Source organism: Chelmon rostratus, chromosome 10, assembly GCF_017976325.1.
Source record: "Chelmon rostratus isolate fCheRos1 chromosome 10, fCheRos1.pri, whole genome shotgun sequence".
NCBI lineage: Eukaryota > Metazoa > Chordata > Actinopteri > Chaetodontiformes > Chaetodontidae > Chelmon > Chelmon rostratus.
In genome coordinates this window covers 26,325,381-26,340,397 of record NC_055667.1, presented here as the reverse complement: position 1 = coordinate 26,340,397, position 15,017 = coordinate 26,325,381, and the positions used below count along the sequence as shown (strand labels likewise).

The 15,017-nt window shown below is 46.9% G+C and overlaps 1 protein-coding gene across 1 annotated transcript; it reads left to right on the top strand.

Moving 5' to 3' along the window:
* Positions 1-2,261: 2,261 nt before the first annotated feature.
* Positions 2,262-14,684, top strand: si:ch211-180f4.1 (uncharacterized protein LOC100144405 homolog). Its single transcript, XM_041944967.1, has 15 exons — positions 2,262-2,324; positions 2,543-2,663; positions 7,888-8,015; positions 8,176-8,304; positions 8,882-8,983; positions 9,469-9,653; positions 9,981-10,223; positions 10,323-10,445; positions 10,849-10,971; positions 11,312-11,741; positions 12,076-12,205; positions 12,873-13,063; positions 13,260-13,418; positions 14,136-14,214; positions 14,299-14,684. Exons 1-15 carry the CDS (start codon positions 2,262-2,264, stop codon positions 14,682-14,684), a joined length of 2,592 nt encoding a protein of 863 aa, XP_041800901.1.
* The last annotated feature ends 333 nt before the right edge of the window (positions 14,685-15,017 follow it).

Genomic DNA, 15,017 nt, shown 5'->3' with positions numbered 1-15,017 from the left:
CACACACACACACAAACACACACACGGGCAGATTGTGTTTGTGTGTGTGTGTGTGTGTGAGCAGCAGTGAGAGTTTCAGGTAGACCTCCAATGGAAGCTGGAGTTCTTTCTTTCATTGTTGATCAAACTTTCAGGTGATGTTTCATGAATCTGCTGCAGCTCATAAAGTGTCATGTAAACACATCAATATAACAGATCATCTATTAGTGATCTATTAATGATCTATTAGTGATCTATGTAACACACAATACATGACTGTTGAACACACAATCAGCCGCAGTGCGTCTGTACTGACGTCTGCCCTCAGATCAGTTTAATAAAGCAAAGTTATTCTTCACTCATTGAAATCATTGTTAAAACACTGTGTGTGTGCATGTGTGTGTGTTTTGTCATCTGGGACTAAAGCCAGACACACACACACTGAGGCTCAGAGTACAGGCTGACATACATTTACAGATGAAACAGGTTGGCAGGAAAGACAGCGTTGCATTGTGGGAGAACTTTGAGGAGACAGAAAGTGAAAACTGCCGCCATTCATCGGAGAGGAAACTGACCTGCTGAGTCAGCAGTTTGTCCTGTCACACTTTAACCTGCTGTTTTCTGTTTGTTTTGTCTTTTAAACGTGCATCAAACGCGTGAACGCAGAGCTGAAGGACGGACAGACGGTCTTTCTGACGATTCGATCAGTTCTGGGATCCAGTCATGTGACTCACTGCTGTTACTCACTTTTCAAAGGCAAAACTCTGTCCTAGTCTTGGTCCTGATGTGACGTCTGAGGACAAACCCTCCTGAGGATGTGGAAGGACGCTGAAACTCTTTTGGTTTATGTGCTCAGCACATAAGTTGAAGCCATTGAGACCAAACGGTGTAAAGGACATCAAGACTTGAGCAGCTCAGAGTTCAGTCCGCAGATTAAATGAAGGAGTCCAGAACAACCTGTTTGAAGGGAGTCTGTTCTTTATAAAGTGCTGAGGAGCTCCAGCATTTCAATAAACAAGGTTTATTGACTTCATCCTTTTAGTTTTAGTCTGAAACAACAGAGAGACAAGCCGACGAATCAGAAGCTGCTGTCAGAAGACGAGCCAACGAATCAGAGGCTGCTGTCAGATCAGATGAGATCAGGCTCTTCATCCACATTGTCTTTACACTGAAGACCTACTGACATCTTCCTCATATTCATGTGGTCATCTTTATCATTATCATTTTCCTGTGGTCATCTTTATCAGCATCATCATCGTCATCTTCCTTGCTCCCTCCATCTCAACCCTCTTCACCTCAGTGTGGTCATCCTCGTCTTCATCGCTTGTCCAGTAATGCTGACTGCAGATTTACTGGATGTGTGTGACGTCACTGATGATGTCAGCAGCGTCTGGTGTTTCTTCTTCTCTTGCTGTAATGGAGTCATCCTCTCCATCACATGACACAAACAGTCGCCTGATGTTTGTCCCAGCAGTTCAACTAACGCATCAGAGTGATTGATTGATTGATTGATTATCAGTTTCATTGGGTGTCTGTTTGTACTCAAACTGAAGCTTACATCAGTTCTGGTTTCAGCCAATCAGATTCTCTATCTCTTCCCCTTTGTAGGAATGTATTTTTTTTAATTTAAAGAAGTGTTTGCTGGTGCTGTGTGTCAGTGACGATGAAGTCACAGAAAACATGACCTCATTTAATAAATGTTGTGTTTGTGTCCCATCAAAGCTCCAGAGGGTCTGGACCGATGCCTGAGTTAACATGACATTAGCTTCTCTGTTAGCTGCGCTGCTAACAGCTGTCCTGTCAGTCTGTGAACCTGCTCCTCCTCTCATTTAAGATAAAACTTTATTGATCCCATGCTGAGTCAGCACTTATAGCAAGAATAAAGAAGGAGATGTAGAAAAAAATAAAAATCAATCAGAAATGAATCAAAAATCTACTATATATGTATGTACATTATACACAAGAAGTGTATAAAATGAAGTTTGTCTGGAAGGATTTCCTCAGAGGAAAATGTTTGAATTGTACATGGTTAATAGGGATAATAAAAATACTGTGTTTTGTGATATTAACCCTCCTCTTCTTTTAAAAAGTGGATCTCTGAGGTTTTTCATTTCACTGTATTTTATCAGCTCAGTGTGAGATTTGACTGCTGTGAGGATGAAGCATAATTAACTTCAGTGTTGGATCATCATGATCAACAGTGACTCCTCCTCAGACTGAGGGAGGTGACCTGAGCTTCATCCTGAAGTCTCCACGTGAAGTTTCAGGCGGACTGAAGTGAGATGAAGCAGGAAGATATCATTATCATCATCAGTCATCAGGAAAATCTGGAGCATTACGTCATGGTAGCAGACCCCCCCTCCCCTCCATCACCGCTGTGCAGCATCCGAGCTCTGATTGGTCCGTCAGCCAGTGGCCTATAAATGCGGTTGGCTGATCCCGAGTCAGCTGCTGCGGACCTGACAGAGGACAGGAGAGAGAGGGGGGGGGCTCTTCAGATTATAGCGGCGGCAGCAGGACTCAGTTCGTCCTCATCTGGAGCTACAAAACCCGAATAAACCAGAGATCCCCCGCTGTGCCGGACTCTGTGCGTGTCTCCCGGACTCTGGTCGTCCCGCTGCGGCTCGGAGCGGCGGAGCAGGAGGAGCAGCAGGAGCTGCAGGAGCTGCAGGCGGAGGAGCAAGGTGAGACTATGGGCGTCTGTCCTCCAGCTCAGAGGACCGCGCGGTTCTGCACAGGGATCCGTTTTTTAAACCGCTTCAGAGTCTGTTGGAAAACTGAATATTAATGCAGGTAAATCATAAATACGAATGTCCTGAACGCATCATCCAGCAGCTTCAAATGAACTGAAACTCAAGTTAATGATGTCAGAGTCGGGGCTGACGTCACAGTTCACGGTGAATATGATCGGAAAAAAATGTTTGATTGTATTATTGATCAGTTTGAATATTTCACTGAACACTAACTAGTCCCACCGACTCTGCTCTCTCATTGGCTGATAATCTGACTGAGGAAGATGATGGTGAAAAAGACGTGACTTCATCTGTTTTCATCCACACAGAATATAAAAAAACGCTTGAATATGACGTAATCCAGCCGGCAGCTGTGTGGACACGTCATATTGATCAGTCAATAATATGAGATCCAGTTTAACAGCAACAGTAAAACTACAGCAGTCCACACCAACTTACCTTCACTGTTTGTTCAGTACAGAGCTGGAGTCAGCTAGTTAGCTTAGCTTAGCATAAAGACGAAACAGAGGGAAACAGCTAGCCTGGCTCCACCCAGCAGCTCTTCATAAGCAGTTGTTAGCAGTGTCACCATCCGCCCGGTACGATGAGCGGATCACAGGTGATTCTGACCCTTTGAACATCTGGACAGGTGAGTCAGGTTTAGTCAAAACTGAAACAGTTTCATGGCGCCTGTTTAGACGCTGTGTAAAACAATCAATATAACTAAATGAGATCACCTGCTGATCCTTTCTGACATAAACTGACCTGAAAACAGCACAAAGTCAGTATATACAATGTTGGAGCTCATCAGCTTCATTGATTTTTGTAAATATCTGCTGATTCTGAATCTGATGCAGCAACATGTTTCATACAATGTTGGGACAGGAGCAGCTAAAGACTGGGAAAGATGTGGAACACTCCAAAAACACCTGTTTGGATCATTCCACAGGTAAACAGGTTGATTGGTAACAGGTGATAGTATTATGATTGAAAGGCTCAGTGGTTCACAGCGAGGATGGAGCGAGGTTCAACACTTTGTCAACACGTGATTGGATAAAGAGATTAATACCTGGACTCAGGAACACTTCAGGAAACTGTTTGAAACACAGTTTGATTGTTGATGACTGATTCTGGTTTTATATATTTAGGCCTGTCGTTGTTGTCGCTGTTGTTGTTGTTGATTCAGGAGCTCTTGATCCGAAGACATGAACTTCATCAGTGTTTAAAGTTTGTTTGTCGGCCATGCTGCTTCTTCTGGGCAGCTGCCAGAGCTTCTCCTCTCTTGTTTCCACCCTTGCCTCCTCTCCTCCTCCCGCGCCTCCTCTCCTCTCTCCTCTCTGTCATTCTCTCTCCTCCCCTCCTCTCTTTCCTCCTCTCTCCTCCTCCTCCCTCCCCTCCTCTCTCTCCCTTCTCTCTATCCTCCTCTCTTCACCTCCTCTCCTCCTCCCTCCCCTCCTCTCCTCTCTCCTCTCTCTCATTCTCTCTCCCCCCTTCCCCTCTCTCTCCTCCTCTCCTCTCTCTCCTCTTCTCCTCCTTTCCTCCTCTCCTCCTCCTCTCTCCTCTCCCTCCTCTTCTCCTCCCCTCCTCTCTCTCCTCCTCCCTCTCCTCCTCAGTGACTCACAGATTGACTGTCTTGATGAGTTGACTTGTTGTTGCGTAATCTTTCTTGTGGATCTGTTGGATCAAACTAGGTCACAGAGTTTCTTCACTTCAGCAGAGTTGTTTCACAGTCAGAAGGTTTCCACGGTAACAACCAGTTGGCTTTACGTAATCAGCTCCTTCTCTTCACCTCCTCAACTCTCAGTTAACTCTGACCGCTCCTCCCACCTGTAGCCATGATTTGTTCTTCCATCTGAGACTGAAACCTTCGAGTCGCGGCTCGAGTCTCCGAGTCTCACACACACACACAAACACACACACACGGAGACACACACACACACAGACACACACACATACACTCAAACACACACACACAGACATGCAGTGTTTTTGTCACAGGATGATGTTATTGATGTAACAGAGGAATCATAAACGAGCTTCATGGAGCTGCAGCAGCTCAGAGGTCAGCAGGTGGAGGTGAGATATTTCAGATCTCAGAACAGCGCTGAGGTGAACTCAGCTGCAGTCTGTAGTCATATTAGAATTCTAATGTTATAATATAATTATCTGAAAAGTCAGCTTCCTGTTCGCTTTGCTTTCAGTCTGAGGACACTTCACTCCAAGTTTCTTCAGTTTCAACTCATTTTTCATTGCTCTGGTTCATTTCCTGCTGTGTGTTTCCGTCACCGTGTGACTGACATTGATGTTTCTGGAGATTAAAAAACATTTACAATCCGACCCACAGCCCCGATCACATGATTTTCTGTTATTCAACCCAGCCTTGCATTGATCCAAATGGTGTAAACTTGTAATTCATACATCTGGTCTGAGGTTAGTTGTGTAGTTTGCACACCTTCACATCACCATGGCAACAGTGAACAGGTGAAAGAATCTAACCCCGACCTAGAAACCGTTTACACTTACACTGCTCCTTATCCACGCTCCTCCAACCATTATTTAACAGCTCAGAGGATCATTGACAGCGGCGATGTCAGAGAACAGTTAAAATCCTGAAGGAGAAAACAAAGAAACAGTTAAAACCGTCACACATTCGACATGCGGTCGTTTTTAATCCTGGTTTAAATGGAACAACAGGTGCAAATGTTTTAACGTGTTTTAGAAAATGTTCCAACTGTGAGCAGCAACAACTAAAACAAACCCAATTCAGTGCTTGAACGCAGGAGCATCAGCCAATCACTGCAGAGGCTCACGGCGTGTTGCAGTTAAACGCCTCTTGTCTCCTTCTGACTGGAGACGTCCAGCAGCTGCCTTATTTTGGGCCTGTTGTGTTGTTCTGAGAGGTCGTTAGCAGTGTGGGCTGCTTTGTTCTATATTGTTCTGTGTGTGTGTGTGTGTGTGTGTGTGTGTGTGTGTGTGTGTGTGTGTGTGTACGTGTGTGTGTGTATGTGTGTCTGACCACTCAGAGTTAATTAACCAGCGTCTCCTGCTCTCCTCCAATCACAGCTTCTTCAGCAGGACACTTAACGAGGCCCTCGCAGCTCGTTAAATAATTAATCTCACCTCATCAATATTCCATGTGCTCAGCAGCAGCAGGGGGGAGGAGACGTGTTCAGATGTTGGAGCAGAGCTGAACCTCCTTCGGTCCGTCGTTAACAAGAAGAAGGAGGTTCAGGCGTTTGAACGTTCTGTCAGAGCTGCTCTCCGCGCTGCGTTCAGGTTCAACCTGGAGAGTACAATCTCCTGCTGCGAAAAACATCCCCCAGCAGTGTCTGTTTGTCCCGTCAGTGAAAAGGTGAAACATGTTTGTGAGGGTTTCACATTCTGACGTAATCGAGCATCAACTGGACAGAAAAACATTCGTTGGCGACATCAGCCCTGAGCAGATCAATCACAGGTGATCATTTCTGTGATGTCACCTGACGAGATTGAAGCGGCTGCCCTCCACCATCTGCAAAGCTGCAGGGCATGATGGGAAGTACGTGTATCTCTTCAGCAGATTTAAGAGCTGATTGGTTTAAATGCTGGATCATTAAAATGAGGTTTTATAGAAACGTTTCATGTATTATATGTGAAAGTTTGCTCTGTGTGTTCGATGTCGTCTGTCAGTCACAGAGGCTCAATTCATCCAGACAGACTGAATACAATCTGTGAGACTTCTGATCTACAATGTGAACATGACTGAGTTCAGTGTCGTGAAGCCATGTGAGGATCTGACAGATCAAGAATGTTTCGTCTTTAGCTTTAGAGAGGGAGCGGGCGAGCGGTCTGTCAGCTGGTTTACGGTTCAGCAGTGAGCTGATCTGATGGCTCGTTGAACTATAATCGCTCATGACGATCACAGATAGCTGATATCATACTTTAATAGTCTGTGCTATTATTGGAGGCTGAGCTCAAGCTCATGACATCGTATTAAAGCTAACAGGAAATGAGTGTTTCAGTGACTTCCTGTCTAGAGCTCCGGCTGCTGCTGTCAGCTGTCAGCTGCTGCTTCACTCACAAGTCTGACGAAGGTCAGATACTGATTTTAAATTATTTTTCTCTTTCTGTTTCCATTAATAAAATGAAAATGGATGCAAATTTTCTTTTGAAAATCAATTTTCTGAACAAAAATGAAAGTTTGACTCAAATACAATTTGAATCTTTTGTTCAAAATTTTAAATTATCGATACACTGTTTGTATTTTCTCTCTGTTCATCACGACTGAACAGTTTGAATCAGTTTTGGACTCAAACACACCTGATAACTGGTTGGGCCAATCATAGAGCTGCTTGGAGGTCCCTCCTACCAACTCTATTCTATATCACTTCCTAGCTGGTTGCCATGGCGCCAGAGGCAAGGTGTCCTCATTTCCTGCCCCGCTGTGTGTGTGTGTGTGTGTGTGTGTGTGTGTCTGTCTGTCTGTGCGTGTGTGTGTCTGACTGTCTGTCTGTCTGTGTGTGTGTGTGTGTGTGTGTGTCTGTCTGTCTGTCTGTGTGTGTGTGTGTGTGTGTGTGCAATATAAATGAGGGCTGTGTTAGACACACTGATCTGGCTGCCTTCTCACACTGTGTTGCTGGTGTGTGTTGATGGTTGTTGCAACACAAGTTTGACACAGTTACTGCTAATGAGCTGTGTGTACATTTTCTCTGTGTGAGTGTGTGTGTGTGTGTGTTAGAGTCACATTCATGTTGTATAAAGTTGAGGAAAAATCATCGTCACGTGGACTTTCTGTTTGATTGAACGTTTTGGGAAATATGCTAAATGCTAAGCTAACACGCCTGATCTACACGCAGTAATGCATAAATCTTTTGCAAGGAAACGTCTGCAGGGCTGACCAATCACAAAACTGTATCAAGTCTCTGCAGCATCATGTGTCACAACATAGCTCTACAGTATATAACGACAACAATAACTGACTTTGACACATCTGTGAGATCTGTCGACATACTGACGTCTAACAGGAAGTATCGTTGAACACCCCGCCGAATCATCAGAATCTGATCCAGAATCCAAAAGTGAACTGATTCAGTTTTCTGAGTTAAACCTGAAAAACAGATCGTGAAAGATCTGTTGGTCAAACCTGGTCAAAAGTATCCAGTATCTTCTCTGACATCACTTCCTGTGTGCTTCCATCCAGCTGTCGATGTGACCCGCCCCCCTCTGACCTGCTGGAGGAAGTTGTCGCCACAATCTATCATCACTCCCTCTCCGCTCCATCAGTACACCATGGGATTTGCGGTCCTTCTCGGTTTCCTCCTCTCTCTGGTGACATCATCAGTGGTTGCTGGAGTGGGCGGGGCCAGTCAAGGTAAAGAACAGTTTTATAGGCGCTGATGGACACATGAAGTGAAGTGTAAATCATGAGTTTTTAACCTGAGGTTGGGTTTTGTTTGTGCTGCGGCCTGCAGGTGGCGTTGTGCTGTGTCCTCTGCAGTGTGTGTGTGAGACGAGGCCCTGGTACACCCCCCAGTCTGTGTACCACCAGGCCCGGACCGTGGACTGTAATGAACTGCACCTGCAGAGAGTACCAGCCAACGTTTCCTCTGACACGCAGGTAAGTTCCATAGTCACATGACACCATGTCCGTCACACTGGGGTCAGCTAGCCTGATGGTACGTAGCATGTTAGCTGCTAGCAAACGTCTATGTTGTTTGATTTTAGACAACAGACAAAATATTACATTTAAAACTGTCTTTAAGTAACTGCTGCTGCTTGTAAAGTTTAAATACTGTGAGCGCCTGCTGATAAATTAACATCTGCACCACAGCTGGACAGTCAGAGGACTCAATGAATCAGACTGGAAGTGAGGGGACACGTCCCTCCAACCGAATTTGGCCCTGAATTTTGCTGGCTGTCTGTGGTGTCCAGCAGCTATCAGTAGACGAGTCTCACAGTTTGACCCGAGCAGCCTCAGACAGCCACTGTAATGTAGACATTTAGGCTCCTGCCCCCCCGTGACCCTTCAGAGGATTAAGCGGTGTATAGATAATGGATGGATGGATGTAGACATTGGAGGCTCCTGTCGCAGGTGACGGGACGGACCTGACACACCTGCTGCTGAGTGTTTATCACAGAGTGACGTTTTTTGCTGCGTCTGAGTCTGAACTGAGCAGTAAACGTGTGTGTTTCAGGTGCTGCTGCTGCAGAGTAACAACATCTCCTCCATCACCGCTGAACTGCAGAGTCTGACCAACCTGACAGAACTGGACCTGTCACAGAACCACTTCACACAGGTAACACACCTGTGACCGCAGCAGTCAGTCACAGGACAAGTCGATGAAGCAATGCTGTATTAAAACAGCTGTGTGTTAATTACTGTTCACTCCACAGTGCAACATATCCCATGAGGCCAAAAGTGAAATAGAAAAGTGCTATAAAACCAGTCCATTTACAGCAAGTCAGGCAAGTAGTGACGACAAGAGCAGAAGCACATGGAGTCCTCAAAACAGTCTGAAAGGATGCTCACATCTCCGCCCTCAGTACAGTCTGACTGGCTTGTGCATCTCAGTCCTCAGTAGAGTATAACAGTCCTGTACATCCATCCTATCCCTCCTCACGGTCTGATAGGACTGTTTTCCATCGCCCTCAGCACAGTCTGACAGTGCTGTTACAAAAACGCCCTCAGCACAGTCTGACAGGTGTCCACATCTCAGTTCACAGGACAGACTGACAGCACAGTACATGAATATGTTGACATCTCAAGTTTCTGTCTGTCCAGGTGAGCTCTATGGGTCTGTCCTCTCTGGGCCGGTTGGTGACTCTGTACCTGGAGGAGAACCATATTGAGGAGTTGGAGGACTTCAGTCTGAGGAACCTGTCCAGCCTAGAGGAGCTCTACATCAATCACAACCACATCTCCTCCATTGGACCAAAAGCCTTTGCTGGGCTCACCAACCTGCTCCGGTAGTTTGTTCTTCTTCTTCTTCTTTGTTTCAACTCCCACTTCCTCATTCAACTCTGTTAAAAGCAGAACCTTTAGAATGATCACTGAAACCACTTACAGAATCCCTAGGGTCTCCTACACTAGAACCACCTGAAAGACCACCTACAGGACCTTCAGGTGGTCTTACATTTTTCTTCTCATGACGATGAAGGTTCTTCAGTTTAGAGTTTTTCTGTCTTGTCATGTCTTACCCATCATTCCTTGCAGCTCATTGAATATGTAATGACAGGCAGGGCAGGCCTCCACTCTATCTGAATCCATTTCCTGCCCTCTGCTCTGCCCCGTAGACTCCACCTGAACTCCAACCGGCTGGTGGCCATCGACAGTCGCTGGTTCGAGTCCCTGCCGTCCCTGGAGATCCTGATGATCGGTGAGAACCCCATCCTGGGTCTGGAGGAGAAGAACTTCCTGCCTCTGTCCCGCCTCCACAGCCTGGTGCTGGCGGGGATGGGCCTGGCCTCTGTCCCCTCCGCCGCCTTCCTGGGCCTCGACTACCTGGAGAGTCTGTCCTTCTACGACAACAGGCTCAGGTGTGCCTGAACGCAGTCTCTGAATCAGTTCCCCTGAAACTCCCCCAGTAACCTTCGCTCACTGCAATGCTGGCTGACATGACGTTGTTCTCCTGGCAGGTCTGTTCCTCGGGATGCTCTGAGCGTCCTCCCTAACCTCAAGTTCCTGGATCTGAACAGGAACCCAATCAGCCGAATCCAGCAAGGAGATTTCCAGAACCTTCAGCACCTGGAGGAGCTCAGGTCAGTCTGAGAACAAAACTGCAAAAAGAAGACTGTCCTGATTGAGGTTTTCATTGGTCCCAGATTCTGATCTGTATACTGAGTATCTGCTGAATTGGCTCCACTGGTGTTCCAGTTATAGAAAACAGACACAGTCAATAGACACAACAGACCTGTTGTACTTAAATCACTGAAGAAGAAGAAGATGATGATGATGATGATGATGATGAGGGATGTAACATGAAGTGAAACAGCTTCACCTGCTGGACAGACTCAGCATCAGTTACTGCAACTGTAATGTTGATCAATTGAAATGTGAATCTTGATCACTGTGAATGATTCAACACTGTGCACCATCATCATCATCATCATCATCATCACCATCATCATCACCATCATAATGTTGGTTGTGTTTTGGCTTCAGTCTGAACAACATGGAGGAGCTGCTGATGGTGGAACGAGCAGCTTTCCAGAAACTTCCAGAAATTGCCAAACTGGAGCTTTGCAACAACCCACGACTGTCCTACATCGACCCGCAGGCCTTCAGGTGTCTGTCCGTCTGTCTCTGTCTGTCTCTCTGTCTCTCTCTGTCTGTCCTTCTCTTTGTCTCTCTCTCTGTCTCTCTCTGTCTCTTTGTCTGTCTCTCTCTGTGTCTCTCTGTGTGTGTTTTTTTCATAAACAAATGAATGAAACCAGACGATGAAGGATGCAAGTCTTGCTCATTCTCATTTCTCTTCTTCTCCTTGCTTTCTTTTTTTTTACTGTCATCTTTCCTCCTCCTCTCTTTCCTTCATCTCATCCCTCCTTCTTTCTTTTCATCATTCACCTCCTTCTGCCCTCTCTCCTGTCCTCATCTCCACCTTCTTGTCCTCCTCCTCCTCCCTCAGTGACCTGTCCTCCCTCCGGACTCTCCTGCTCCATAGTAACCAGCTCAGCCTCCTCTCTGGAGACCTCCTCTCCTCCCTCCCCTCCCTGGAGGAGGTGTCTCTTCACTCGAACCCCCTGCGATGTGATTGTCTCTCCTCCTGGGGTCCTCACCTTGGCAACCAATCGCATCTCAAGATGCTAGAGTCCTCCATCACCCTCTGTTCCTCCCCGCCTCACTTGATTGGTCGGGAGCTGCAGGAGGTGGTGGCGGTTGGATGGGGCGGGGCCGATGGCGTCGTTGGCCGGACCAACAGCTGCCTGCCTCACATCTCTACTCACGCCTTCCCGCCCGCCATGAACGTCAGTGCCGGGCAGCCAATCACATTGGAGTGCTGGGCGGACGCTGACCCCGCCCCCCAGTTCTACTGGGTGACACCGACTGGAGACAAGGTGGGCGTGACCAAGAGCTTGTGTCGGGGGAGTTGCGGGCGTTCAGAGTTCACAGCAGCAGCAGGATCAGCACACTGAGCCTGATGTTACTGACCTTCAGTAGAATGCAGAAGTTTATGGTTTTAAAAACAGCAAGTGGTCTTATAGGCTCTTGTTAGGGGCTGCACGCTCGCCATCGTTCTCTCTTCATGTCCTGCAGCCATCATGAAACGTGATCATATGCTCCCTTTGTGGATTCACTTTGCTAAATGTCTGTTTAAATCAACGCTTTGTGACATCATTTTCAGTATTAAAATGTGTAATAAAATAATTCTGTTTCTTCCTTCCTGGTCAGGTGAGCTCTGAGGCGATGGCTGCACCAATCATATCAGAGGAGGGGCGTGGCCTGAGCAGGAAGAGGAAGAAGCATCGTGTTTCGGAGCCCGGAGCGTTGGTGATCGAACACGCAGAGCCGTCAGACACAGGTCAGTCTGAGCCGCTGGTCCACATCTGGCCAGCAGGGGGAGCTGTCTGGCTCAGAGTCGTTCAGGGCCTTCCTCGCCTTACCTGAAGTGTTTAATCAGCCCGACACGCCTCTCAAAGTCTGATCCTGACGGGGACCAGTAACAGAACTGAAGACTGTTAGGTGTTCTTGTAAAAAATAACCACAAATTTTTCACCACATGATCTGTAATTTATCCTTTTAATCTACATCATAAATAATGTCACATATTTACATCATTTCCATTTTCCGAAGAACATTTTGACAAATTAACCAATCTATAAGACTTCATAGCATAATATCACAACCACAAAAATGCTAAATAAATCCAGTTTATTTGGCATTCAGCATGTGAGCAGTGAAGTCTTGTAACACACAGGTTCGACAGATCTGAGCTCAGTGTGAATACAGAATGCAGGATTCTATTAATATGGCTGTGATCAGACTGCGATCAGGCTGCAGTCAGGCTGCGGTTTGGGTGTGGTCCAAGTGTGGTCCAGGTGTGATCAGGCTGCGATCAGGCTGTGTAGGAAGTGAAGGACATGTGGATTAAGAGAACTGGGATGCACTGCAGGTCTGAAAACAAGCAGGAAAGTAGATTTAGTAGACCACATGATGATCTAAAAACAAACCTGTCTGTCTTCTCTCAGGTGTGTACACCTGTGTAGCGTGGAACATGGAGGGAGCGGACACGAGGAGTGTCTCAGTTTTTGTGGACTCTCAGGGATCTGCGGGCTGGCGGTGGGGCCGAGGGAACCGATGGGGCGGCGAGCCCAGTAGAGAGCAGCCCTGGATGGGGAACTTGTCCAGTGCTGCAGCCTCTCTGGTGGTGCTGGCTAAGGTACCTGCTTTGACTTGAACACTCCTGCGTTTACACTCAGTCTTTTTATGTGTGCTTTTTATCGTTTGAAGGTAATGGACAATATATTTTATATTCTTTATATTCTTTTTATATTCTTATTATTGCTGTTATCAAAATATTCATTTCTGATCCCTGAAAGAGTGGATATTTACTGACGTTTCCTGTTTCCTGTCAGGTGGTTCACGCCCAGTCGGTGGTGTTGGAGTGGAAGTTGTATCCCAGTGGAGGCTCATCATCTGTGGCTCACACCCAGCAGGACTCCCCCCTCCCCCTGCCCCGGTGGATCAGTGCCACTGTGCACATTGACAACCCTCAGATCAGCTACACCGCCAAGGTGAACACATCCACCCTCTCTACACCCGTGGTTACTTAATAGTTTGTAACAACTGCAGGACAGACGAGTGTCTGTGGTTAGTTCACTGTCTGTAATAACTGCAGGACAGACGAGTGTCTGTGGTTAGTTCACTGTCTGTAATAACTGCAGGACAGACGAGCGTCTGTGGTTAGTTCACCATCTGTAAAAACTGCAGGACAGACGAGTGTCTGTGGTTAGTTCACTGTCTGTAATAACTGCAGGACAGATGAGCGTCTGTGGTTAGTTCACTGTCTGTAATAACTGCAGGACAGATGAGGGTCTGTGGTTAGTTCACTGTCTGTAATAACTGCAAGACAGACGAGCATCTGTGGTTAGTTCACCGTCTGTAATAACTGCAGGACAGACAAGCGTCTGTGGTTAGTTCACCGTCTGTAATAACTGCAGGACAGACGAGTGTCTGTGGTTAGTTCACTGCACACATTGATTAAGAGATTGTTTTTATTAAATTGTTTAACAGTTGCTAAAATCACTGTTTCAAAATCACAATTTTGATTTTAATTTCTCTTATCTGGAGCTGGAGCTGATCTGTCTGATAATAAGCTCAGGAAGTCTGATGAAAGACATGCTGAAGAGATTATATTGATATTGTACTATATGATGAACGGAGGCTGGACAGGAAGTGATGTCATGACTTCAGCTCTGTGACTCATTGTTCTCTCTCTCCGTCCCTCACAGGTTCCTGTAGATGTTCAGGAGTATAATCTGACTCACCTCCTTCCCGCCACAGAGTACCATGTCTGCCTCACCGTCTCCTCCTCTCCTCCCTCCCCCACCTCCCCCTCTTCCTCCCCTAGCTCCTCCCCCACCCCCATCACTCCCCCATCTACTTCCTCCTCCCCCTCCTCTGCTGTCCACACCTCCTGTTTGAACGTCACTACAAAGGAGGCGGGGTTCTCGGTGGAGATGGTGGCATCGCGGCGCAGCAGCGTGGCGTTGGCGGCCGTCATGGGTTCCATGTTTGCCCTGTCCATCATGGCGCTGCTGGTTGTCTACATGGGCCGCCGCGTGCAGAAGCACAAATCCTGCGGACACTCGCTGAAGAAGTACATACAGCACGCCACATCCATCCCTCTGAACGAGCTGTACCCGCCGCTCATCACGCTGTGGGAGAGCGAGGCCGAGAAGGACAAGGAAGACAAGGAGGAGGAAGAGAGGGAGGCGGGACAGAGGGAGGAGGACGCAGGGGGGAGTCAGATCGACACCACAAAGACTTACATGTGGTAGCCGGATGGGGGTGGGGGGAGGCTTAACTAAAAAAAGAAAGACATTAGAGGGGCTTTATGGAGGGACAAGGAAGGAAAGAAGAGAAACCGGATAGATGAATGTTTCCAGCTAAGACAGAGGTCACATGACTCAACGACGAGCCTGACAGACAAACAGTTGGGTAAAACACCCACTGACGACTGAGAACAGGAGGAGAAATGAACTGACTGAACAACAGGAAGTCAAACACAGTGATGGCCTTCAGTCTTAAAGGACCATTCTGCTGTTTTTTCAGCTTGTAGCTCTTTAATTAGAAATCCTGTATCCTTCACATTCCCGCTCATCATCATCATC